Here is a 27,146-nt window from a genome sequence, read left to right on the forward strand (position 1 = left end):
TTGCTAGTGGTTCTGTCCTAAAAGTCCGCACGTAAATGATTGTGGGACATTTTTAGTCAGTACAATATTGTGGACTGATGAGAAATCCACCAAAAAAAAAAAACTTTAAAATCTGTAGTCTTTCATTTAAATTAGAAACAAAAGCTGTCACTGATTTGGGGCCACCCCTAAAGATTCTACCTCTGCATAAGAGAAAGTGTGGCTGCATCCGTGGGGGACAGGGAGGCTCCTATCTTGGAATGTCTCGGGCTTCCCGCGACACTGGAGCACCGTGACGGTCTCCAAGCCTTACCTCTTGCTGCTGCTCTGGGGGAGCCCTTGGCCCCTCCATCATTCTATTCTCAGAGACTTTCCTGTATTCAGCCTCGCTGTGATGAGAGCAAATCCAGTATCTAAGCATTTCCCTCGACTCCTCTTTGTCGCCTCATGTACCATGTTTAACTGGCTTAGGTGCAACTCAAGGGGCCAAATTCCAGTCAGGGTGGACAGGAGCTAAGAAGCACAGAACCGGCTCAGCGCTGACCCTGGCCGGCTCTTCCTGCGCCTGTTCTTACAACTCGTCCCGAGTCTTCCCGCGGCCCTGCCAATGCTCTTTGTCCTTCTTCACTTCATCGATAGCTTTGAACTTCTCTGACCTCATCCAGCTGTCCATCGCTTTGTCTCAAAGTTCCACAAAACCTCAAAATGCTTTGTTCCTCCTTCTCCCCTCTGGGTCATACTGTATTCTAAAAGCCAATTAATGCCAATAAAACCAAACTTCTTTTATTGTGTTACTTTTCCTGCTTCTCTTTACCTGTTTTTTGTTTGTTTGTTTGTTTGTTTGTTTGTTTGTTTGTTTGTTTGTTTTGAGACAAGGTCTCATGTAGCTTAAACTGACCATGTAGCTGAGGGTCCTTCTGTCTCCACCTCCTGACAGCTGGGATTAGGTGGATGTGGCCCTATACCCAGTTCTATGTAGTGTTGGGGATTGAACTCAGGGCTTCATGTATGATAGGCAAGCACTCATCCAACTGTGCCTCATCCTCAGTCCCTGCCTCTACCTATGAAGTCAAGTCTAATCTCTGGTCTTCTCCAGCCTGCTCAGCTTGATCTCCATCCCCTTGCAAGTAGAGTTCTCAGTCTTCGTAGTGAGCTAACCACACCTTGCCGTGTTCCTCAGACATCACGCCCACCTAAGTCTCAGCTTTGGGTTCAGCATTCCCCCTCAGCCTTCAATGCTGTTCTCTCACTCAGCTCTTCTAGAGAGGTCCAGCTCATGCTTCCTGGCCCAGCCCAAGTCTCATCACTGCAACCGTGACACTTTCTCCAGAGGCCCGAATACACCGATTGTCTCTTTCTCTAAATTCCTGTAGTATTCACTACCTTTATATGGCTTAGTAAAAAGTCTTAACCCTTTGCTCTGTTGTTAGTGGTTTATGTGGAAGATACCTCAAATTAGGACAGTTCAAGGAGTACCATGGTTCTGATAATAATTTCACTGGGAAAACAGAGAGCTGGGGATGTATGGTCATGCGTCTGATGCTGAACATCTCTTCCCAGCAAGAGTCTTAGTTCCTGTGGGCAGAGAGTATGTTTGTATCTGCTTCGTCAGTTCCTTGGCACATGAAACAGTTCCATTCACATGATGAATGACTGGTAAGCCCAGGAAAAAAGGCAGGAGGAGGGAGAAAGGAAAGAGAGAGGGAATGAAGGAACAAGACAGTCAATTTATCTTCATTGAACACGGTGCTTTCTTATAGTCAAAACACAGCTCTACCACATTAGCTGTATATAGACTGTGAGTTTCAGGATAGTCATACCACGTCTCTGTGACAAGTTGGAAAAGTGCAGCTGGAATTCAGGAAGGTAGAATATTAGTTTGAAGATTAGAAAAACAAGTGCAACAGACCAAGTGGTGTATAATGATCAAGCATGGTATAAAGCTTGCTGATCAAAAACATTAAGGCAATCCCAAATATGCATCCAAATTTATACTCAGTAGGGGCTTAGAACACATTAATTATAGTTCCATATCAAAGAAAAACTTTACAGGATGCAGTGTGCACAATACCATTTGTTGTCTTTCTTTCACACCAGATGATAAAGTCATCTTCAAAAGGTGGGATGGACTAAGTTAATTATGGGATTTGGGTTTGAATAAATCTAATAAAGGGAATCCCTAGTCAAGCTCAATGTATCATTTCCCATCTATTCTATCTCAAAATTTCTTAAGACATAATGTTTATCTCGCCGTGTGTACACATGGGAACATGGGCATGTGTATGTCAGTGCATACATGTGGAGGTCAGAGGACAGCTTCAAGCTGTCCATTCTTTCCTTTTGCCTACTTTGAGACAGAATCTTTCTTCTTCTTGTTTTCCTCTGGGAAGGCCAGACTAGCTGGCACACTAGCTTTGAGATTCTTCCAGTTCTGCCTCTCATTGCCACAGGCACATTGGAATCACAGACGCTTGCCACTTTGTGTCTGACTTTATGTGGATTCTGGGAAGGATCGGACTTAGGTTGGAAGGCTTGTAAGCAAACACTTTTAACCATGAGCCATATCCCCACTGAACCATACTTTTTTAGCATTCATTATCATAGCAAATTGGTGCCTAAAGCTAAGGTATCAAAAAGAAAGTCTAAGAGGGCTGGAGAGATGACTTAGCAGTTAAGGTGCTGGCCTGTGAAGCCTAAGGACCCAGGTTCGACTCTCCAGAACCCATGTAAGCCAGATGTACAAGGTGGCACATGCACACAAAGCGGCACACGCATCTAGACTCAATTGCACTGGCTAGAGGCCCTGGTGTGCCCATCCTGTCTCCCTCCCTCTCTGTCTCTCACATACACACACACACACAAGAGGAAGTCTAAGAACTTGATTTTAAGACTCAAACTGTTAAGTTCAGAGTTTGTGTAAATCTCAGAAAAAGAAAAGAAGGGAAACCCTACCTCGGAGCACGAGCCCTCACAGCCAGGCATCTTCACGCTGATGTCACTGCTCCGCAGCCGCGGGGAGTCCTGCGGGGTGTGAGCAGTGACGTCCCAGCGTGTGGTGCTTTGTTCTTCCGGCCTGGGTTGCCTCCACATTGAGATGGCTGTGAGGGCCACGTGGTCCCTTGCCCAACTGGGGAGGCACAGCCCTGCAATTATAGAAACTGACTCTTGGATTTGATTGCCGTGAGTGGGCTGGCTGCTTTTCAGAGGAGAGCCTGAAAGAAGGAAACTGATCCTTGGAATCATTTACCCAAGAGTGAGTCAGCTGCTGGAGCAGAGCCTGAGGAAAAGCCAGGGACCCGTGGAGTCCTTGAAACAGGGACGAGCCCACCACATCTGCAGTCGCCGCTCTCGTGTCTCTGCTGACAGGCCCTCCTGGGGGTTTTTACTGAATGGCAAAAAGCAGAAATACATGAAAGGTTGAACGCTATGAGTAAAGGGCAAGGAGCTTTTGACTTTGAGTAGTCCTTAAACATTTGTTAAAGTAAGGGATTTAGGGGTGTGACATATTAGATCTGCTGATCCCGAACACACACACGCACACTCACACACACACACACACACACACCATTCACAGATGTGATCACACTAAACCCACTGTTGTCATCAGTAGCAACCGTGGCAGTTCGGCGTGCTCAGCACTTCTCACACATGCGCACTTGTTCTGGGTCAAGACCGTCACCAGGTCACCAAGGAAGTAGGACAAAGAGTATAGATTAATATCAGTCAGCATCTCTGAATATCCCTTGTCAATATTGGCCATCTGTGCTGTTCAGGACAAAGGTTCACCAAGGCAGAGGAAACCTCGTCACATTGCTTCAAGCAGATGGGTTACACGGTTGTAAGATTAACTTCAGGGCAAGATGCAGGTCAGGAATTTGGCAGGAAAAGCATCCCGCGGCAATATTCTCAGAAAAGTTATTTGTGCCGGGCGTGACGGTGCACGCCTTAAATCCCAGCACTTGGGAGGCAGAGGTAGGAGGATCGCCATGAGTTCAAGGCCATCCTGAGACTCCTTAGTGAATTCCAGGTCAGCCTGGGCTAGAGTGAGACCCTACCTTGAAAAAAAAAGAAAAGTTATTTGTAAGTCCGTAAGAAACATTCCCACAGTTCTTTCCCATGGTTCATTCTTACAGTTCATTCCCAGTTTCTTCCTGTAGTTCCTTCCCACAGCTCCTGAACTTCTCTCAGCATCATAACTTCCACTGGCGTTGCAGGCGCCTCCCCCAGACTTGCTGGCTGTAGTATCAACTCTGCAGCCCGTGGAATGAGCTCAGAAGCTCATATATCCAGAAGCATTAGCTATCAAACCTTACTTTCTCATTCAAGCATTTGTCTAAGAGCAGATGAGCATAGGCAAGCTCTGTGGTGCAGAGTGCTTGGGCAGAGACCACTTGTCTACTAACTTGACGATTCACAGTCTTTGAAACTTTTGTTTTACTTGAGCTGACTCATTATAAAATGAATTAATTTTATTAATGTTTCCAAAATGCCTTTCAAGTAGAATTCCTATCAATCTGTGATTGTGAAGCATTTTTATGTGCTTAAAAAAATGGAATAAATATTAGAACCCCATGCCCTCAAAGTTTGTGGTGGTCCAGGTATTAATATCTAGCAGATACAGTCTATTCCCTTGCACTGTACCAGACACATTAAACAGAGGTGCCTTGCAGCCCAGTTTGCCAATGGGAAGTGTTAATCGTATTTCCTTATATAGATGAGCTTTGTTGTGGGCTTTCTTTTTTTTAATTATTTTTTTTTATTAGTTTTGTACTCAGTGAATACAGTCAACTTGGTACCATTGTTAGCCCCTCCCTGTCCTTCTCCCTCCACAGGACCCCGCTTTGTTGGGGTGTATGGGTCGTGCATTTTGTGTTTAGCCATCAGTTATGGGTAGGAGGAAATGTCTGTGTATCATGACCCAACGTGTGGCTCTGACATTCTTTCCAACCCCTCTTCCACAAGTCTCCCTGAGCCATGTTGGGTTCTTTTTAGGTCTGCTTCAGTGGTGAGGTCTTGGGAGCCTCTGTGTCTCTGGATATCTGATTTGGTAAGAGTTGGTTGTTCTCTGTGTCGATCTCCTTCACCCTTGTGCTGGTACCAGGTTCACCAAGAAAACAGCACCCTTGCTTGTTTCACCAATTGTTCTTAGTTTCAGCTGGGGCCCTTTTGAGGTATGATGGGGTGGTTCTCTCCTTAGGATCTGTGTCTATCTGAAAAGGAGAAGCAGATTCTCCAACGGAGAATAAAGTTAGCACCAGATAAATGGGATAACCATAATTTTTTTTAGAGAGAATTTAATAGGTGTAGGCTGTTGTGGGCTTTCTTAAATGACTATAAATTGCAGTTAGCTTTGTTTAATTCTGGAAGGCACTGGAAACATTTTTCAACCCTCCACTCTAGATGGAGATGCCATCGTAGCAGAACAGAATGAGGGTAGACAAGTGGTAAGCTTGTTTTCCCCCAGACTCCTCCACTGGCCTCAGCCCTTTGAGAATCGCTGTGATTAAGCAAGATTGTTCAAACTCACAGTTGCACCAAGTTGGAGGTGATGAAAGGGATAATGTAAGATGCAGACTTGTTCCTGGCAGCCATTTAATCTCTGGAAACAGTATCTTATTTACAAAAGAGTGTGGCTTGTCTAATTTTTTTGTTTTGTTTTGTTTTGTTTTTTTGTTTTTCAAGGTAGGGTCTCACTCTGGCCCAGGCTGACCTGGAATTCACTATGTTGTCTCAGCGTGTCCTTGAACTCATGGTGATTCCCCTACCTCTGCCTCCCGAGTGCTGGGATTAAAGACGTGCACCACCATGCCTGGCTGGCTTGTCTAATTTTTAGACCCTCCAAGCTAGTAATTTTCTGGATCAGAAGTTATCATCCAAATTCTCAGAAGTAAATCTACAGAATTAAATAAATATAGCTGGGGATAAGTGGTGTAGATATCTAGGGCCCTTTTCATTCCAGCCACTAACTGCAAATAGTAGAGCCCTGCAGTGACAGTCAATTCTGAGTGGTGGGTGGTCATTAGGACCAGGTCCGACCACGGGCCTGCTACTGTGGGGTGGACCTTCCCTGCAAGCGCCTGAGGAGAACTGACCTGGACGCTGTTCTTTCCTCAGTATGTCATCGTTTGCAGCACTGTATTTCCATATCTTCCCCTACTGCGCTCTGAGGTACTGAGGACTGTACTTACTGCTAAGCCAAATTGGAAATGAGCTTCTGGGACCTTGTAGATTTGAGACCTGTGGCTATTTACTAAGGAAACCCTTCTTTTATTTCTCTTTTGCATTTGCCTCTTGTGTGCCAGCAGTGAACGAGACAGTCTCCACCCTCATTGTGCTTATAGTCTAGGTAAACACTAGACATTGTTACTGAGAACGTACCGGTGTGAACTCAGGGAGGCCTTATCTGAGAAGGCCAGGGGCCTGAAAGGTGTAATGGACAGCTGGCTTTCCTCTAGTAGTCCCTGCAAAGAAATTACAGAGCCTCCTCCCAGACCCCTCTTAAATCTCACTTTCCATGCTGACCTCAAACCAGTGCTGGTAAAGCATGTTCATCAAGCCCGGTCAGTGTTCACATGTTGTTGTTAACAGACATCAATATATGTATATACACACATACATATACATATATATATGTATATACATATATGTATATATATATATATGACATTTACTGATGAAAATTCATGTTCTCAACAGGGCACATAAGAACTGTACTATTCATCTTTAAATGTAAAACAGTTTGAAATAATGGTAAGGCGTATAGAATTCATAGAAATATACACATAATAAAAATGTGACAACAAACAGAACCTTGATGTTCATCAACTATAATTATAATGCAAGCACCTTAACAGCTAAGCCGCCTCTCCAGCCCTGAAATTTTACAATCTTAAGTGAGATGGTGAGATTCACAGTAAGCCTCAGTTTCAGACATCACTTTTTTATTAAAAATAGCTGTGCTTTTTTATTCTTCAAAACTAAAGAGGGCTGGAGAGATGACACAGTAGTTAAGGCACTTGCCATTAAGCCAAAGGACCCAGGTTCAATTCCCCAGGACCCATGTAAAGCCAGATGCACAAGGTAGCACTTGCATCTGGAGTTTGTTTACAGTGGATAGAGGCCCCAGGACACCCATTCTCTCTATCTGCCTCTTTGTATTGCTCTCTCACACACAAATAAACAAACATTAAAAAAAAACAACTGAAGAGATAGGTATGACGTAAATATAACACCAGTTTTTAAATCTCAGGAGTAATGCAGAGAGAAAACAAATTTTAGCAAAAAATTTTCATTATCTTCAAAGATGAAGAGGAATACTGCCTCCATTTCTTAGCTTTAGACCTTCTGAATGGGAACTAATGGTAGGGTCCCTGATCTCTAATATTGACCGAGCATCACTTCATTGTTGTCCGTATTTGTTATTTCTCTTATGTGAATTTCATGTTTTTCCAGCATTTCTCTCAGGTCATGGATTTTTATTATCTGAGCTCTTCTGTTAGGCAGGCCAGTGTTTGCTCATTGTGGCACCCACCCCGGGCCTGGGGCAGTTGCTGCTGTCTTCACAGCTTGCTTTCACATCCACCTCCCTCAAGCCCAGGACTGCATTGCATCGCCTCCTCCCTCACCAGTGGGAGACCTGAGAGACACGGGCACTGTGGCTACAGCAGCAGCCGATGGCTTCAGGATGTGCCCTTTCCTGTGCCTGACATGTTCTCCACCTCCTCTTGCTTTTTCTTCTAGCCTCTACTTTTTTCTTAAGGTTCAACTTAGCCATCACTTTATCCAGATCTTTCCCCAACTTCCTGCCGTTCAGCTCCAGCATGATGAGGTGTCCCTTTTCTGCAGTCTTGTGTTTATTTCTGTAGAAGCAATTTGATCTGTGCTTTTGTTGTGTCTTTATTTGTTTTGATTCGTTTTATTCAATAGACATCTCACTAAATAGCCCAATTGGCCTCAAACTGTCAATCCTCCTGCCTCAGGCTCTCAAGTGTTTAGATTTACAGGTGTGTGTCACCATGCCTGGCTCTCTACTGTTCTTTTTTTTCTTATTTTCTTTCCTCGTTGTGTGCATATCTGTTCTTATTGTATGGGGTGTGCATGCATGAATGTGCATGTATATGTGGCCTGGATCTTGTTTTTAATATTTTATTTATTTATGATAAAGGGGGGAGCAGATATAGAGAAGGGGCATGCCAGGACCTCCAGCCATTGCAAGTGAACTCCAGACACACGTGCCACCTTGGGCATCTGGCTTACGTGGGTCTTGGGGAAGTGGACCCCAGGCCCTTTGGCTTTGCAGGCAAGTGCCTTAATTGCTAAGCCATCCCTCCAGCCCTAGACTGCTTCTTGAGTTCTTATTTACCTTCATCTTCCACTTCACTGCAAGCTTTTTGAGAACCAAGGAGCCATTTATTCCCTGGAACCTAGTGCTTCCTGGCTCTGGGTACTGGCTAGATTTTTCCTGAAGGAGTGTATGTTGTTTTTCTAGTAAGGGCATGGTGGCATTTAGATTCAGGATATAAAGCACTTCCCTATTTGTGTACAGGATCAGAAAACATCACCCACTCTAAGTGACCTTAATAAGAATCAACAAACAGGTGAAACCATAGACGCAATCCTATCTTACAACATCCTTGGTGGCCTTTTCTCTGACGGTGCCCTCCCAAGATCTGTCAGCATAGAGGCCAGTGATAAGAAAGAGGTGGTGGCCAATGGGCACGCGGACGTCAGGTGGCATTAAAGTACATATTCTGACATAATTCGTGGTACTTTCCTCCAGCCTGTATAAAATGCTGCCTCAGGGGCTGGAGAGATGACTTAGTGGTTAAGTCACTTGCCTGCAAACCCTAGCCACCCAGGTTTGATTCCCCAGTACCCACCTGAAGCCAGATGCACAAGAAGTGGTACATGCATCTGGAGTATGCAGTGGCTAGAGGCCCTACCGTGCCCCACTTTCCTTGCAAATAAATAAATAAAAAATATATGAAGATGCTCCCTTCATGAAGGCTCCGTGATTTCCAGAAGTGGCTATTACCCAACTGCGCTTTGCACCAGCTGTCCCATAAGCCCATGCGTGAGCATGGCGAGGGGGCGGCCGCCCCCCGCTTCTCTGTGATGCGCGCAGCAGGTCCCACGGGAGCGTGTGCTCGGCCTCTCTGTCCTCGCTCCTCTTTGTAGCTCTGCCTCCTGCTCCCTCTGCTTGCCTTCCACTCCCCCACACCTCTGCGTTTTTCACCTGGTCCAACGAGGCTGCTCACATCGTGGGCTCCCAGTCTCGCCTGAACCCTTTGTTACCATTGCCCACCCTTGATGTAGTGTTGGGCATCGCCAGCACCTCACTAGTGCTCAGCCCCTAGCATCCAGCTTCTGCGAACAGCTTCCCTCCCATGCCCAACTGACCTCCTTGGTCTAGGGACTGGGGACCACAGGGACAGATGACTACCACCCCACTCAGCTGTCTCCAGGTGTCACCTTACTTCCGTGGTGTGTGGTTGAAAGTAACACCCACATTCTCACCTTTAACATGGGGTGATTGATTGAGTCATTACCTTGCTTCTATGTCAACTTTGAACATCTTTCTTTTATAATACCTGTATATTCATCTACAAAATCAAAGGTTAATTTTTTAAAAAAAAATTAACATGTATAACAACATGTATTAGTCAGGGAATCTCAAACCAGTTCCTTAAGTGCCCCATGCTTTGATCTTGTCATCTGTAGGTTCATTTTGCTGGTTATTGTGAAGATTAAGTGAGATGCAGAAACTGCCCGGCATAGGAAGCCTCCCGTAGCAGCCTTCCCAGAGCAGAAGAGGGTGTGCGAGGGATTAGATGTTTCATTCAGATCCCCACATTCCCTCTGTTTTTATACTGCCCTGGCTACAAGTGGTGCCCAGCTGAGCCACACAGCTTGCCACCTGGGACACTACTGCCAACACGGTTGCCCTACCCGTCACAGGCCCGAGCAGTCTGGAAGATCTCATGAGTTTTCAGTTGGAATTGACATCAAGTACTGACTGCTTGACCTTAAATGACACATTAGTTGTCATATAGTCGAAGCTGGCTGTCACTGCTGGCCAGAGTTCCTGTAGGACTCCATAGGAAGACTGGAACTCTGCAAATCTCCCACTCCTTCAGGTGTCTGCATGACACAGTGACATCTTTTAAAAGTGCATACCCTGCTTTGCTTTTCTAGCACAGACACCCCCCAAAAAAGAATCCAGATGAGAAGTTGTTGGTTTCTTTATTTTTTAAAATTTTTTTTTTATTTTTGGAGGGGGCATTTGAGGTAGGGTCTCACTCTAGTCTAGGCTGACCTGGAATTCACTATGAAGTCTCAGGATGGCCTCAAACTCACAGTGATCCTCCTCCCTTTGCCTCCCAAGCACTGGAATTAAAGGTGTGTGCTACCACGCCCAGCTCAGATGAGAAGATTTTAGAAAAGAAAGTGGTTTGGGGGCATGGCAGTGTGCCCTCTTAGGGTACATATTCTTCATGTCATACACGCTGCTCCACACCATGGTCATTGATGATTATATTAAAAGCTGCATTCCTAGGGAAGGATCTGCTCTGCTACCACAAGCTTATTCATTATTTATAAACAATTAAAGGGCATGGTTTGAATGAATACAAGCGTCTGGGAAAGTCATTATTCATGCACGAATCTACTCCAGCATTTGTCATTTCCCCGGTGACTTAACATACTCTCAGTGCCTTGAGACCTCAAATTAGATTAAACAGAGGAGATGTTTAAACTCTCTTATTTAGTTTAATCGTTGGTCTCATTCCACTTGTTCAGATTATTTGGGCTCATTTAAAATTAGCCCTCATGTCTCCTTAATGTATTAAAATGGGAAAGGAGGGAAATTTCTTTTCAGAACCTATTGCATTCTAAGGATGGATGCAAATTATCCTCCTATGATTCTTAATGACCCACTATTAACATCGTAGGAAACCCAGTGCATTAAGGCAATACCAGTTTTCACATCATTACTCCTAATGGAACTGTTACCACGATAATAGCCTGACCTTTAGCTATAGATTCAGATAGCAAAAATATATTCTGCTTACTCCAGACCTGTACTCACATAGCGTGATTGACTGTTTGCACATCAATGCAGGGACAATCTTTTGGCCTTGTTCTAAGGCCTCATCTGTGATTGTAATGGAGAGAACAGGATTTCATCTTCAATAGGTAAATTCTAGTTAAAAGTGCCTTTGAAGCTTGGATGTAATCCGTGAGCTAGAATGTCAATAATGTGCCTGGTGGAAATATTTGTTTGTGTGGATATGTTTTTGAGAAGCCTTCAAAGGTCTCAGTCACAGACCCAGGAGACGGCAATTTCCCTGGCATATTTCTATTGAAAGCAGATACATTTTCACTGCAAGGAGAAAAACAAGCAGGAACCATTGCCTTTCTTGGCGAGTGACAGAATGCTTGAGCTCAAGGTTACATTCTAAAGCTCTGCGATCTTCGGCCTCTGATAAAGTGGAGAGGACTTCCCACAGCCTGCACGCTGCAGCGCGTGAACTCAGCTGTTTGGCACATACGGGTGTCATTAGGAGTTTGGCTCAGTTCAGGTCTGCATTGTTATTTTGGAGCCACTACTTTCTAATGTGTGATAATTTGAGTGCAAGCTTTTCACAATCTAAGAAAAGAGGTTGCTATGGAAGTTAATTGTGTAAATAACATTATAAGTGGGAAGATGCTTACCTACTGAGATAGCATGTTCAGTCATTTTATAGTACTCTTTTTTTAGATAAGTGAATGGGTACCAAATGCAAATGTATTTTTGTATTTATTAAAAGAGAACTTCAGAAACCATTTGACAGGGCTCCATTTCGTAAATGTGACATTTGAGTATAATAAACCCTTGTCTTTTTTAAGACATATTCAGTTAATTGTGACTTCCTGCTACTTCAGATAGGCCGTTCTCCTCCATTTAGTCTAAATTTTGTGAGCTACTGTTATTTGCTAACACTAGAAGCAAAACTGAGAAATATATTTGTTTGTTCATCACGTTTCTTGAGATTCTTCAACACAAGGCACTATACAGCATGTTTGTAGGAGACGGGAGAGCACCTCTCTACCCCAGGAATAGCTCCTCTGCATCCGGGCCAGGTGGAGGCTCCATGCTCTCCTTTGCCTCACGTAAGCCACAGCGGGTCACCGAGTTGATGTTTTCCTGCACCTTCATTCTACTTCCAGCCCCCATTCAGGCGGGGCTGAGACAGGACCTTCCCACTAAGACCCCTAACAGAGCTGTGTGTCTTCCTCTCCTCCGCCGGGACCTGCTGTCATCCAGTATGGATGCCTCCACTGTCCACGGGGAGATCCTTCTGCCTCCCGGCCCCGCAGTGCCAGGACCTACTTACTCAGTTGTGCCTTTTCTTTCTTCTGCACATGGAATATACCTTCAGCACCCTCCCACACAGCGATTGCACCAGTGCTGTTTTAGGCTTCCCTATCCCAGTGAGACTATTCTAGATGCTTCCTGCCCCCTGTATAGCTCCTGCCGGCCAACCCCTTGGCATCTCCCTGTCTTGGTCTGCATAGGTGTCTCCATGTCCATGAGCCTTTCTCTGGCATCATTGAACCACCGCCTCCAAGTGCTTTATGTTCCCGCTCTGAAATTAGCCAGCAAAATGCTGACTCATGGGCAGCCCTACCTTCCAGTGTCCTAGACAGCTGCCCAGTGCCAAGGGAGTCAGCATCCCACCCATGTGGACTGTTGTCCTCCCTGGGCCGCGTTCCTGTTCTCAGTGACCATTTCAATCCTTCCAGTGCTCTCTACCTCCAGACCCCCTCGGGAGCCTGGAGCCTCTTCCCACACACGTGACGGCTTACACTTTAAAACACAGACAGCCTTGTTTCCTCCTTCAATGGCCTCCTTAGGTTACATTTCTAGGACCGATGGTATCGTCTCAAAGGATAACAGGTCTATGGCTCTCATCATGTATTGCTTTGGTTTCCTAAGAGGATGTTGCTAGTTTCATGCCCCCAGCACTGCTGGGCTCTCCCGGGTCGCCACCATGTCTGTCGTCACTGTCAAGCAGAAGCTCTTCGGCAGCGTTTTTACTGAGCCTAGGTATAAATAAGAAGTGTTCTTGCAGCCCTTTGCTTGACGTCATAGTTTACCATTTGCCCTAATATTTTTATACTGCCAAGACACCCTGCCCATTTACCTCTGTGGACTTTTGAAGTGGCTCTTTATTTGAGGCTATTCACTATGTGGTAGTGGATCTAGAACATTTAATATAGCTAGTTTTTCTTAACCTGTGGAAATGTTTGTTTTCAATTCAATGGAAATTTCAATTTTTATATAGTTTGATGTATATTTTGTAGAGACAAGTATACTACCGTGTCATTTCTTCTTAAAAAGAAACCTTTTAAAGCATTAAAATTACTGATATGCTAAACCCCACGAACGTAGTGAGATGGGACTGCAGATGTAACGTGGACCTTACAGAGAGCAAGGTGCAAAGGCAGTCTTGACGTTGGTCCTCAGGAAAGGGTGCAATGCAGAGTTGTCAACACTGGCACCTCACATGCAGCCACACTGTGTACAACTCTCCTGAGGTCATTGTCCTGCCCACTGACTCTCATAGTTGCTTTGTGCAATAATATGAAATAGGGTGACACTCTCCTCACAGCTAGTACAATGTACAAGGGTTGGCTTAAAGCAGAATTGGGATTTATATCAGATTGTGTCTTAACATTTCATTAAGACACACTGTGTTATTATTTATTTTTATATGTTATTTTTATTTGTCATTGAGACATGGAGGGAGAGAGAGAAAATGAGCATGTTACAAATGAACTCCAGATGAGTGCACATCACCTTGTGCATCTGGCTTATGTGGGTCCTGGGGAGTCAAACCTGGATCCTTTGGCTTTGCAGGCAAGTGCCTTAACCACTAAGCCATCTCTCCAGCCCTATTATTTGAGTACTAATTGGGTTCATGGGAATCACCATGAAAACATGAACTTTTGTGTGATGCTGCATTTGATTTTGAATTGACAGCAAATGTTCGCTGAGCTTTTTCCTGGGTGGGGCCAAAGAACCCATAGAAAGCATTTACATTTCTGCCTATAAGACGCACACACACAGACATGAATGAGTGAACAAACAGCTTCCATGTCAACTGTGTGGGGCTTCTAACCAGTTTCATGTTGAAGCACAATCCTTAGCACAGAGCCAGTCCCAGCTGATTTCCATCTTTACCATGTGGGTTTCATGCAAATAAGGAGCACACACCCTGCGGGTCTGACATTCTTTAGACCCTCACCCTGAGGACTGAGGACGCAGCTCAGTGGTGGAGCTAAGCGTGTGCCTGTGCCTAGGTTAAATTCCCGGCACTGAGAAAGAAAAGCAATACACTTCTTTTCTTCTTGAACTACATTCCTGTTTTAGCTCTGCACTGTTGTTGTTGTTGTAAGTATTAATGGCATCTTATGATTTCTTTCAGTCTTCACAGAAAAGTACTGTACTGCTAACCATGTGGATAAACTTCCTGGCCCAAGAGACTGGGTACAGATTCTACAGGATCAAATTAAACTGGCCAGAAGAAGGTTAAAAAGAGGCTCAGGTAGGAATAAGCTGTAAAAAAAAAAAAAAAAAAAAAAAAGTAACTGGGGAAGTGTTTTACTGAATCCTTATTCTTTATGAAACACAGTGCTTTTCTCCAAGTATTGTGGTGTCTTTGTCCTTTGAAGGATACACTCCCTATAATGTGCTATCTTAAAATCTTACTCAGGGGAATTTTGAAACTCACCTCAAGTTAATAGTAGAAATTATGTCAGGTCATTTACTTTGAATAGTGTAAGAGAAAAGGACTGGGAGAGAGCAGCAAGACTGAGCTAAGTTGGCTCTGAACACCCAATGGGGTGCACTAATCAACCTGGGGTCTGCCCCCAGCAATAAACCCCTCCAGCCAGGATCTGCCTACCTCCCAAAAGTGCCATCAGCTTGGGACCAAGTAGGGGGTTTAGTTACCAATGCTTGAGGCTATGGGGACCACTTTACACCAGAACCACCAGTTACTAACAGTGCTATTTATGATTAAGAAAATTAAGAGAAAGGCTGGAGAGATGGCTTAGCATTTAAGGTGCTTGCCTACAAAGCCAAAGAACCCAGGTTCAATTCCCCAGGACCCATGTAAGCCAGATGCACAAAGTGGCACGTGCATCTGGAGTTCATTTGCAGCAGCCAAAGGCCTTGGTGCACCCATTCTCTCTTTCTCTCTCTCTCTCCTTCTCTGTCTCTCTATCTCTCCCTCTCTCTCTCTCTCATAAATAAATTTTTAAAAAGACAAGAAAATTAAGAAAGAACATTTTTAATGTTTTCACCACAAAGTATGTGAGGTAATACATGTATTAATTAAGCATAGGCAAGTTTCAGACATTAAGCATGAATGGTATCCATGCCTTGTGTTTCCTAGAGTCCAACTTGGACATCTCAACTATTGGACTATGTTAGAGCCTCCCTTTAACTACTCATGTAGAGGGGGACATTATTGACCCAAAATACAAAGATACTAAATATGTATTCAGGCTTGACAGAAACTTAAAATGTATCAAGCTAAAAAGACCGAACTCCATTATCAACGAGCCCAAAAGGCAAAGGACTGCCAGGCGTGGTGGCGCACGCCTTTAATCCCAGCACTCAGGAGGCAGAGGTAGGAGGATTGCCATGAGTTCGAGGCCACCCTGAGACTTCATAGAGAATTCCAGGTCAGCCTGGGCTAGAGTGAGACTCTACCTCAAAAAAAAAAAAAAAAAAAACAAGGCAAAGGACCAACATACCCGAGATCTGGCCACCTAACTGTTTTGGGCTGTCTCATATCCTGGTCTCAACTCTGCTGTTGACTTTGAACTAACCTGTGGGAGTCCAGCGAACACCTGTAGCTGCCCCCTTCCTGCTTCCCAGGGGCTGCTGGGAGCAGAGAGGCAACGGTGAGAACCCCAACTGCTCCCTGAGAGTTCAAGTACAAGGAGACTCGGCTCCCAGGCTCTCTGTGCTCTTAATTAAGTGCTCCAGAGACCACCTGAGGAAAGAGAAGAAGGTGTCACGTTCCACAGCCTGTAGCTCACTAAAGGGAGAGAACAAAAAGCCCCCTAAAGGACCCGAGAAGTTTCAATCTAAGAGAAATTGTAAAGGTACAAGTCATAAAAAGTAAGGAGATATTGGAGACGGATATGCCCAGAGGACAGAGAAGCAGCCTTGCTGGATCGTAAGATGAAACTAAGAAGTTCAGCTTCAAGTTTTTCTAGTGCCTTCACTATGCTGCCTGTGTGTATTCGTTGCTTTTCTCATTGCTGGGACAAGAGACCTGACACGGAGCTAGTCCACGGAGGAAGCTGCTTCAGCGCGTGGTTGGAGGTGCTCCTGGGACTCCTCACCGCCTCGTCTCCGTAGAACAAGAAGGAAAGCAGGAAGGCCAAAACCCACACTATGTCCCTAGTGACCTGGCTCCTGCCAGCTAGGCCTCCCCTGCTTAGGGTTCCACAGCTTGCAAAATCCGGGGCTACTAGCTGGGGACCAAGTGTTCAAACTTGTGGGGGACACTTCACATCCAAATCACACTTTGTTGCGTGGAAACAGATCTCTTGTCAAATGCTGAGAGGAGGGTAAGTCCTGATCTCTTCCTTTTCCACCTTCCCCCCACACACTCAGTAGGGATGTGCCTCCGCATCCCTTGTGCCTTCCCCCAGCGTGGCCCAGGGCTGACTTTCTTAACCATCACAGCACGTACTCCGCTACCCCGCCATGCACACACACAGACACGTTTGCCTCTTTCTCCAGAAAGAGATCCAGGCGGCCTACAACCCCACGCTTCCCTTCCCCTAGGAGCCCTTCACTCCTTAACCCAGGGGTTGTCCACTCCTGTCAGCATTATGGTTTAAGATATTTTAACTTGACCTGAAGGTTTGCAAGCTCCACCTGGATGTTTGTAAATTCTATCAGCAACTGAGAAATGGGAGGTGGCTTTAAGACAGGCCACCCCAACACAGACCAAACCAGACCAAGAGGAAGGTACATAGGTCATGGCCTGACACATGGGCGTTGTTAAACTTCCTCTTGGGCAACGCAGAAGTGGGACTGCCTCAAATCCAAACAAGAAACATCAATTGCCTGTCTGCAAGAGGCTCAGTCATGGGGCTGTCAGACTTTCTATCTTGATTATTTTCTATCCAAATGATGATATCAACAGTGACTCATAGATATCCCACAACTTCAGCCTTAGCATATTTAGCTCAATTCCTGGAGCCAGGTACAAACTGACTGGGAAAATCTAACTTACTAGCTCAGGGAAGTCTGCACTGCCTCTAAGGGATAAAAAAGTGCCCCACACAGATTGGAAAAGTTGTTAGGCAAATCCAAATAGAAATTAATTTGGGCTCTCATCACATGTAATAATTTTTTTTACTATAACTAGAATGATTCCTAGTGTGGATTTTTATCATTTTCATTAGACTACCTTCCATAGCTGAAATCACAATTTATTATTTGTGTTAGATCCAAGACTAAAGATGCCACTGCTATTAAATTTTTATTAGACTTGCTCAATCTTTACCAAATTTTACAACATGAGTGTCACCAAGGAAGAAAGATTGTGAACTTGTTGTTATAGACAGACGTTATAATTAAGTTTAAGTAACACACTGATGTTCATCAACCATGATACTTGGCCCTTTTTTTATGTAGCCAGCGTGTTCTGCTTTATATATCACTGACAAATATCGGGGCTATACATGTCCTACCTAACAAAAACACATGACTGCATAGGTCTGCATAAAACAAGTAAGGAAAGCAGAATTGCAAGGGAAGGCCACTGTACACCCCAAACTGATTTTGTTTGTTTGCTTGTTTTTAGAGGTAAGGTTTCACTCTAGTCTAGGCTAGCCTGAAATTCACTATGTAGTCTCAAGTGCACCACCATGCCCGGCCCCAAACTGATTTTTGTTAGAACTAACTGAAAAGCAATTATGCATATCAGGTAGATGTTCCTAAAGTTTACAAAGAACCAAAAGTTGGTGACTTTAAAAACTTAGCTTGTGCCAGGCATGGTGGCGCATGCCTTCAATCCCAGCACTTGGGAGGCAGAGGTAGGAGGATCACCATGAGTTCGAGGCTACCCTGAGACTACAGAGTTAATTCCAGGTCAGCCTGGACCAGAGTAAGACCCTACCTCGAAAACCCAAAAAACAAACAAACAAAAAACAAACTTAGCTTGTAATAATGTGAGCCTTATGTTTGGACTATCAATAGCAAAGAAATCCCGTTCAGATCCTTGGCACAGCCACGTACCAGCTGCCGCCTCAGTTTTCTTCACCTCTCTGTTGCTTCATGTTAAAAGGAGCAAAGCAACGGACCTAGAGGTTTTCAAGGGTTAAATGATGGGCTGCACATAAAGTGCTCAGTAAAAGTTAAGCATTTAATAAGTGGTGGTAGCTGTCCTTATTATTTGTTATTGTTGAAGAATGCTTACATCCTAAAAATGAGAAATTTTCACCGTGTAAGCCATCTCTTTCATTTTTTTAATTTGTAATTTTGACAATTTCATACCTACGTATAATACTTTTTATCCTATCCACCCCATGCAGCTTTCGAAATCACTCAAACCAACAAGAAATAAGTGGTGGTCCTAAGCATGAAACAGATAAATGAGGGCTGGGGAGACGCTAAGTGAATAAAGCGGCCAGGCGCTCAGCCCCACGTACAGCGCTGAACGCCACGGCAGCTTCCGCAGTGGCCGCCAGCTTGTGCTCATGCCCATGGCCAGATGGGAGGCAGAGACGGAGCTCATGGTGAACCCAGCACAAGAGCCAAGCTAGGACACAGGACGAGACACCTTGCCTCAGAGGAGGCAGATAGGCAAAGACCAACCTGAAAGTTATCCCCTAACTTCCACACGGGTGCCATAGCATGTGCCTCTGCATGTAAACACGTGCACACACAAATTCACACAGATAAATAAATAATAAAATGAGGGGGCTGGAGAGTTGGCTTAGTGGTTAAGTACTTGCCTGTAAAGCCTAAGGACCCCGGTTCAAGGCTCGATTCCCCAGGACCCACGTTAGCTAGATGCACAAGGGGGCGCACGCGTCTGGACTTCATTTACAGTGGCTGGAAGCCCTGGTGTGCCCATTCTCTCTCTTTTACTGAAAAGAAAACTAATAAATTAAATTAAAATAATAATAATAATAATAATAAAATGAATCGTTTAAAGGCAGCAGCTGCAGAGTCAGTGAGAGATGGTCTCAAGAAAACAGGGTAGAAATGATACAGGAGGACACTTGACATTCTCCTTTGTCCTCCACACAAATGTGCATTAGACCCAAGCAGCTCACATGAACACACCACAGACACACACATGCACACACATACAGATTTTAACTTTAGAAAGACACGTGTTCATTGCTTTTAACAAATAAAATATTTTTAAACCCCACAGAATTTAACTAAAATACCTAATCTCTTGTGTCCAAGAATTTTACCTTGTCATAATTATTTTTCTGTAAACCACTTTACATAATTTAATTGTGCTGTTTATCCTCTTCTTTGACTACCATTCTCCCGTGTTATTACATATTCACATATAGCATCATTTCTGGTACTTTCTACTGTACTTCAGTCAAAACTGGCCTGGGTCATTCCACCTCTCCTCTGTTTCCCTGCAGTGACTAACAGGCCAACAGACAGTGGCTCTTTCCTTAATGCCAGATGTCTCATGTAAGAACAAGATGTGAGGACAAGCCAGGGGTAGAAAGTTCAGGACATTTCTAACTGCGTCTATCTCTGATTGTGTTTTAAAAATAAGAACATAGAAGCCAGGTGTGGTGGCGCACGCCTTTAATCTCAGCACTCGGGAGGCAGAGGTAGGAGGATCACCATGAGTTCGAGGCCACCCTGAGACTACATAGTGAATTCCAAGTCAGCCTGAGCTAGAGTGAGACCCTACCTCGAAATAAATAAATAAATAAACAAATAAGAACATAGGACTGCAGTGTGATGTGAAAGGCAGCCCTTCTTTGACCAAAAACAAGTGCAGTCATCAGAGAACTTTCCAGGACCTCTAGCTCTGGAATGCAGAAATTGCCACCACAGTGACAGCAGCGGTCATGGGCAGATGTTTCCTGTGTCCTACCTCGATAAAGGAGAGTCACCTACCCTTCCGCTACTAGGAGACTTATGGGCCCTTCTCTTTGCATTTACTGGAATGCTCTGTGACCCCAAGGATCTCCCTTCACAAGCTCCTAAGGAGACTGAAATACATAAACTGAAAGGCAAGGTTGGCATGGTATTTCACAAATTGGAGCTATCTTCATGTCTGACTTTGTGACTGAATGGATGCCAGAGTTAGCTGGCAGCTCAATACCTGAATTTCCAGGCATCTCCCAAGGAAGGTTCATTCTCAGCACTTCCCAGTAGGAATGGGCTCTGGCAAGGGGTGGGAAAAGTACAATTCTACAATGGGAATTCACTTCAGTGGCATGTTTGAACAGTGCACCCTGCTGCTGGATGACTTATGCCTATGTAAATGAGTGAAAATGAAAAATCATCAATGATTGACAGAATGCTTCATAGGATATTTTTCTATTTGAATCCATGAGGGTTGATTTTTCTGTCATCATGAAAACAAAATTTCATTTAAATAATGATGATAAAACCTGTAATGTGAAGCAAGCGAGGCGAAAAAGGGAAAGAAGGATGAAGACTGCTATGTACACTGGAGTTATTTTAATTGTGTTCCTGTATTCAGCAAAATGAATGTGCTCCCTGCAACTAATGAGATTTGTGTTTTATGTTTGTAACCAGCAGAGGTGGCTGACGGTGATGAAAGACTGGACGGCATCTCTCTACCACCAACAGGTAAAGCACATTTACATTTTCATCACCCGCTGCAAAGTAGAGCGCATGCAAACATTTGCATTGAAAATGGTTTTCACATTAGGATGCAGATGCTGGGAAAGCTGCCTCTGTAGCCGACCCAGGCCCGTGGTCCAGAGATCTTTCACATTCAGTATGAAAAGCAGCATTTTTAATCACAGCCTACTTCATATTCATAAAAATCTCAAAAATGCAAATCCTAAGAAGTTAGCAGCACAACGTTCTGTAAACCTTTGGAGATATATATATATATATTAGCATGAAAAGAGACTTCACTTTAGTATAGCAGTCATTGGTTTTGGGTAAGCAAATTCATGCCTGTTCCGTTTCTTTCACCTCCTCCAAAAGGCCGTTTCTGAGAGGCGCTCTGTAACTGCTGTTTTTCCTGTGTGATTGGGTAAGCCTGTCTGCGCAGTGAAAGTGACACGCACCTGTAACTCGAATGAAATCAGCACCAGAGCACTGGCTCCGCAAGGCTGTCTTCAGCCATAAACATGATGCTGGCTTCACCTCCCAGGACTCAAACAATGACACTGATCGGGCTTTCTGCCTGCCTATCAGCTCATAGCTGAGCATAGAGAGGCGGGGTCTGCGCAGTGAGCCATGTTATCAAATAAGGTAGCCCCTCACTTGGTGTCAGCACTTATTGACCGCCCTCAAAAATACCTGAATGTTACAGGCACCCCAAAGAAACCTCTAACCTAAAATTTCAGTATTTAAATTTTTCCTTTAGATCTGGGGTGATAAGACTAGTTAAATTCAAAAACATACAAGTAAAATATCTGGTCTACGCAGGGACTCTTAGTACAGTCCCTAGTAGTCACATGGTCACTGACAGCATATCCCCTGAGGTGGTCCCCAAAGCAGAGTTCACAGGTGAAGGACGGGCATATGTTAGTCAACTTGAGAGCAGCCGGAAAAGCCAGCCATGTAAATGATACCTTGCTTTCTCTGCCTTGAGTAGCTAAGCAACAGAGTGATGGACAAATAAATGCAGTGAGCCACATGATGTAAAAGGAGCTGCCTATATCGAGTTCTTGCCAAATATAGTCATCATGTAAAAGGGTTTGCTCCTCTTGCTTCGCTGTTTCCACGTGTGAATTAGGAGAATTATGTATGTGATCTCTATTGTTCTTTCCCAATCGGTCGTTCTGTGAATATCAGGACAACTCACATTGGCCATATTCATAATCACTCCTGGCCCTGCCCCAGCAGATGTGGCAAACTAAATCTTAATAATGAATTTTTTTTCTGGGGGCCTCTAGGAGAACTGCTTGCCCCCTGCGCATTTGCAACAACTTCCCCTAACCGGAGAAGACATAGTGGGTTTTGCTTTCATATTTGAAGGCCATGCCCTTTGCAGTAATACCTCTGCATTTAACTGCTTAGAGATAGCTAGAACAGCCTCCCAAAATCGAGCAAGCTGTCAAGGAAGCTGACAGTAAGAACAAACATGAGCGATCTTCTAGTCCAATCCTTTCTTTTTATCCAGTCCTTTTATTTTACAGGAAAAAAGGCCTGAGGCCCAGAAACATTAAATGACTTTCCCAAGGTCTCACAGCTGTGATTCCTGGCCAGAGCCCAGGCCCTTCCATTCCCTCCGTTGAGGTTTCTTATACCTAGGCCAAGGGCAGCTTTCTCTCCATGTTTCTTAAAGCTCCTGAGAGATGGGGACCGACCAGTCTCTTCAGGTTCTATTTCGTGTCCCTCGGCCTCCGCAGTCAAGCAGAGTCAGTGCACTGGAGCCTCGCTGCAGTTGAAGTTCATTTGTTCACGTTCTTTCTCAGATCTTTACCCGTGGCTCTAATGCATAATGAACAAAGTAGATTGTAGATTACTTCTGGATGCTAATGCACATTACTAAACAGCATGAGAGACTAAGAAACAAATGTATATCACTCTTGGAAAGGGGGAAGTCACAGATTGGGGCTCAAATTTTGCCATAACACATAGTGCTTTTGGGTGACTTCTCTGAAGTAAAATCTCCATTCTGGTTGGCTGCTTAGAAGGAGGTGCTGCTGTGAGCCCCCTCTATGGGCTGTCCGCACTCACCCTCATCCACTTCATCCCGGGCCCAGCCTCATGGCTAGAACCGAGGGACGAGCCAAGGCTCTGACACACACCCGTTTCCTCACTTATCTGAGCTGGCAACGGTCCGTCCTTTGCAACAATGTTTTTATTAATTTTAGGGTCTTGATTTTTTGTTTGTTTGTTTTTTTGTTTTCCAGTTTTGTGTGTATAAGGGAGAGGGTAAGGGAAGAAGTAGAAATTCTCATGTTACTGTGAGGCTGTAGGGGTCAGGATAGAATTACAGTTAAATGTCATTTGTATCCATGGACCACAGTAAAACCTAAAATAAGGTCTCAGGTAGCCTTTGGCCTTGAACTCCTAATTCTAGTGCTAGGTTCACAGACGTATGCCATGGCACCCCACTGGCACATGTTACCCAACAAATTCCTTCCTCTGCCCTGCTCAGTGGGCCATTTGACCAACCAACTGTAGCCGGCAGGATGTTGGGGTCTGCGCACAAATGCCTGTCCTCGGGCTAGGGTGAGAGACAGGAGCGTGCTGTGCTCAGATGTGCAGGGAGTGCTGGGTGAGGAAAGAGAACTTCCCAGAATCTGGGAACCGTTGATACTTGTAAAAAATTCAGAAAATATAAAATTAAAATAATCCCTCCTAAAATTTAAAGGTGGAGCTTCTGAATTTGAAATAGGGTGATGTTCATCTGGGCTTAGCAGTTAGCATCCTGAATTGGTGGTCTTTCACAAACTCTTCTTTGGTATAAGTGCAAGGAAAAAAGGTAAATTCATGTGACCACTCAGGAACAAGCATTGTGGGGTATTTCACTCCCCTCACCTTCAACTTTTCTCTCAGTTTATTTATATAATGGAGATCAAATACATATAGTTTTGCCACTTGAGTTGTTTGGCTTTTTACCCAAGAAGCATTCTTTCTGTTTTGTTACAGTCTTCACTGATATTACTAGCTGTGTGTTGCTCTGTTTTGCAGGGAAAGCATGCTATTATTTTCTATTACTGAACAATACATTACTACTGAGCATAGCATAGTCACTCACACTTTCCTGTTTAAAAAGTAAAAAATCCTCATTATCCCTCATGCTTAAATGCTCATGTAGTAATAAAAGTCTGTCTGAATACTTGGTGACTTGACTCAATGACACAGACCCCTCCCAGTGGACTTACTTGTTCCCCGCCTGCCCAGAACACCCAGAGAAGTGGCTCCCCTCCATTGTTCTGTCTCTGTTGCAGGTAACCTGTTTGCCGCCAGGAGAGAACACGCGGAGGAGCCAGAAGCAGATTTCATTGCCTAGACTTGCATTTAGTGGCCTTGGTCATTAGCATACTCTTCTGTTTCCTCAAAGATCCATGTAGCACTTCAGCTTCCTGCAAAGTGTGGGTGTTCTGTGGCGTCATGTTTAAAGAGTTACAAATGGGTTCTTTGTAATATGTGATATGACACCTCCAGTTTGGTATAAGAATTTTTTTTAAAAAAATCATTTTTAGAATTCCTTCCCTTTCAAAGTCCATCATGAAGGAGCCATTCTCTTCCTGGCTTTCTCATTCATGCCCTCAATGTGAATATACAGAGTTTTAAAACATATTTATTTTATTGTATATCGCTTAGCTGCATGTGAAGGAAAATGGTTCTTTCCAGGACTGACTGGGTGGTTATGGAAGTAAAAAGTATGCCTTTGTCAGCTTGTTCGGGGAGGGAGGACAGCTCTGACCTGGTGGATGAAATCGTAGATGACATCAGTCATAATAGCTCACAACAACCATTCGGAACTGCAGAAGTACAAGTGATGTATGAATTCTTAGGAAATGAGAACCTTTTATGTAATTTATAATGACACAGGGATGAAATAATGAGCTCAAAGTGACCGGTTACCCACCTGATAGCCAACATGTTCTCAGATGGCTTGCAGTGGGCGCCCCAAGGTTTTGACACTGTTCATGCTGAAGATTCTACAGTTTGCTCCCCGGGACACTGCTCTCCACTTCACTACAGGAAATCTGAACCTATTTTAAAGAGCTGTCTTGCCATGAGGGTATTTGTTTTGTAGAAATATTTACTTCCAGATTGCTTTCACTAATAAAATAGTGTGTTGAAAATAACATATTAAAATTTAGAAACATCATGTTTACACATCATTTATTGTGTACAGAAAATTGCCATGAATCTTTGGCATTTAACACAAAGGCCAAAATTGACATGAAAGAAATGTGACTGCAGATTGCCAAACTCGGGATTAATGGTGCGGTGCTGGAGCCCAGCTCCTCCCCCGGTACACAGCTAGCTGTTGCTGCTGAAGGGATTCAGTTCCCCCTGCTCTGCCGCTGAGGGCACTGAGGAGGGGTAAGTGATTGCCCGGGGTCAGGTTAGTGGAAGTGGATGGCCGTCCTGCCCTGTGTGCGAGGTACTGCGTCACACCCCACTGGACATCCAAAGCTAGAGACAGGACCCCTCGGGCGAGGCAGTGTGCCGCTAACACTGACAACTGAGGATGCTGCACGATATCCCTGCAATGTGACAAAAACCTGGTTTCAGGTGTGGCTTGTGGAATTTAGCCTAGCTATCAGACAGTTGCATCTCATACACGTACGTCTTATTTTACTTCCTTTGGAAGCTACAAGGATGGCTTAGAGAAACTATTCCCATCATACCTTTCGGTTGCCTGGTCCTTGCAGCCAGTACGACCACTTTCACGAAGCTGGCCCTTTGTCTGTGTCCTGATCAACTGCACAGAGAGCAGGACTTGTACTTAACTCTGCAGCAGATGCTAGAAAAAATGCCCTCTGCCTCCGAGAATGAAATATTCCTCAAGGGAGTAGGAAAGATGAATTAGCGACCTTTACTCTATTAAACTATGATGAATTCGTTGCTAGGAAAGGTAGAAACATTGACTTACAACAGGAGATCTGATGAACACGCACTGTGAACCTTGAAAAGCACTTCCTTCCCAGGCCAGGTGGCAGCCTGGAGTCTCAGTACTTGAGGAGGGGTAGGGATTATCCAGCCCACAGATATGTGCAGTGGAGTCACACATGGGAAAGACATATCAAAACTGCAACAGGAAAATCATATTTTGTACATTAAAATTTTTTTTGTGTTAACTTACTGTGACTACTGTTTGGACTTTGTTCAGAAATCCCTTTTACAGGCTTTCTTAGCAAAAACAAGTCCATACCTATGGATAATGTGTCTTGGTCTTCTGTACATATGTTTTATTAATATGTAAATACTTAGATTTTTTAAATTACTATGCTCTGTAAAAGAAAAGAATTCAACGCAAAGCTAGTTGTGAAAATGGTGTATAACACTGTGTTGTGATATCCACTCTCAAGATGCTCTTTATGTCCATTCTGGAAGAATACAATAAATTACTTTAATTGAATGAATGTATCTGTGTCTTGCTTGTGCAATAGTCTTTTTCCTATGGTTATGAAATCAGTGCTCCTCGTCAATTTAAAGGTATTCATGAACACTCTGGTGGTATTCCTCTGAAGTTATACCTCTTTATGAAGTTAATTTAAAAAAAACAAAAACCAAGCAAAGTAGATTGCTACCAGAATGAGCGTCTTGAAAAGCTGCAGAGGTCGGAGCTCTGCTGGCGATCAGATGAATGGCTGCAGCGAGTCCCCAGAAACACTTGGGCATTAAGTGCTGAGATGCTTCGGGCCCAGTTTTAAATGAATTAGGTAGATTTATAATCTTCTCTTAAAAGGTTAAGCCCTGCTTCTATGGAAACAACACATCAGAAGAACACTTCAATCTTCTCCAATGCAAAGTGGCTGCTAAAACAAAATTGCTGTTATTTTCATCTTTGAACACAGGAGGGCGCTACTCCTCACTGAGCACCTGTCGCCCCCCCACGCCTCCCCACTACCACCCCTGCTTGCCTCCCAAGGACACGCCCAGCCCCCTTCCCAGGGCATATAGTACCCCAGGCTGAAACCTGGCCCCAATGGGGCTTTCCTGCAGGGTGAGGAGGGGTCAGCAGCTGTGAGAAGCGGTGGCCTGGGACCTGCCATTTTGACACCAAAGATGGAGGAGGGCAGAAGGAATGGGAAGACAGAGGAAGGACTGCTTTGACAGAGGAGGGTCCTCGGTGGAATGGGCGTGGGCGAGGGAAAAAAGAGGATAACCTGCTGGGAACACTACCACATTACAGTATATTCCTGTAGTAAAGTCCCCAGTAAATGTTTTTTAAGCAGCTCACCTGGGGGAAGGAGGCAGCAGATGAGCTGCT

The 27,146-nt window shown here is 44.3% G+C and overlaps 1 protein-coding gene across 5 annotated transcripts in view; it reads left to right on the top strand.

Moving 5' to 3' along the window:
• Bend7 (BEN domain containing 7) overlaps positions 1-26,291 on the top strand; it is a 93,423-nt gene extending 67,132 nt beyond the window's left edge. For 4 of the 5 annotated variants that reach the window (XM_045135427.1, XM_045135431.1, XM_045135429.1 and 1 more), the window contains 3 exons: positions 14,448-14,567; positions 20,801-20,854; positions 24,145-26,291. In XM_045135427.1, the coding sequence (XP_044991362.1) occupies positions 14,448-14,567; positions 20,801-20,854; positions 24,145-24,206 (236 nt within the window). In that variant the 3' untranslated portion in view covers positions 24,207-26,291. The remainder of the gene's footprint in view (positions 1-14,447; positions 14,568-20,800; positions 20,855-24,144) is intronic. The other variant, XM_045135428.1, reaches the window with a different exon arrangement.
• The last annotated feature ends 855 nt before the right edge of the window (positions 26,292-27,146 follow it).

Source organism: Jaculus jaculus, chromosome 15 (assembly GCF_020740685.1).
Source record: "Jaculus jaculus isolate mJacJac1 chromosome 15, mJacJac1.mat.Y.cur, whole genome shotgun sequence".
In the NCBI taxonomy this organism is placed as follows: domain Eukaryota; kingdom Metazoa; phylum Chordata; class Mammalia; order Rodentia; family Dipodidae; genus Jaculus; species Jaculus jaculus.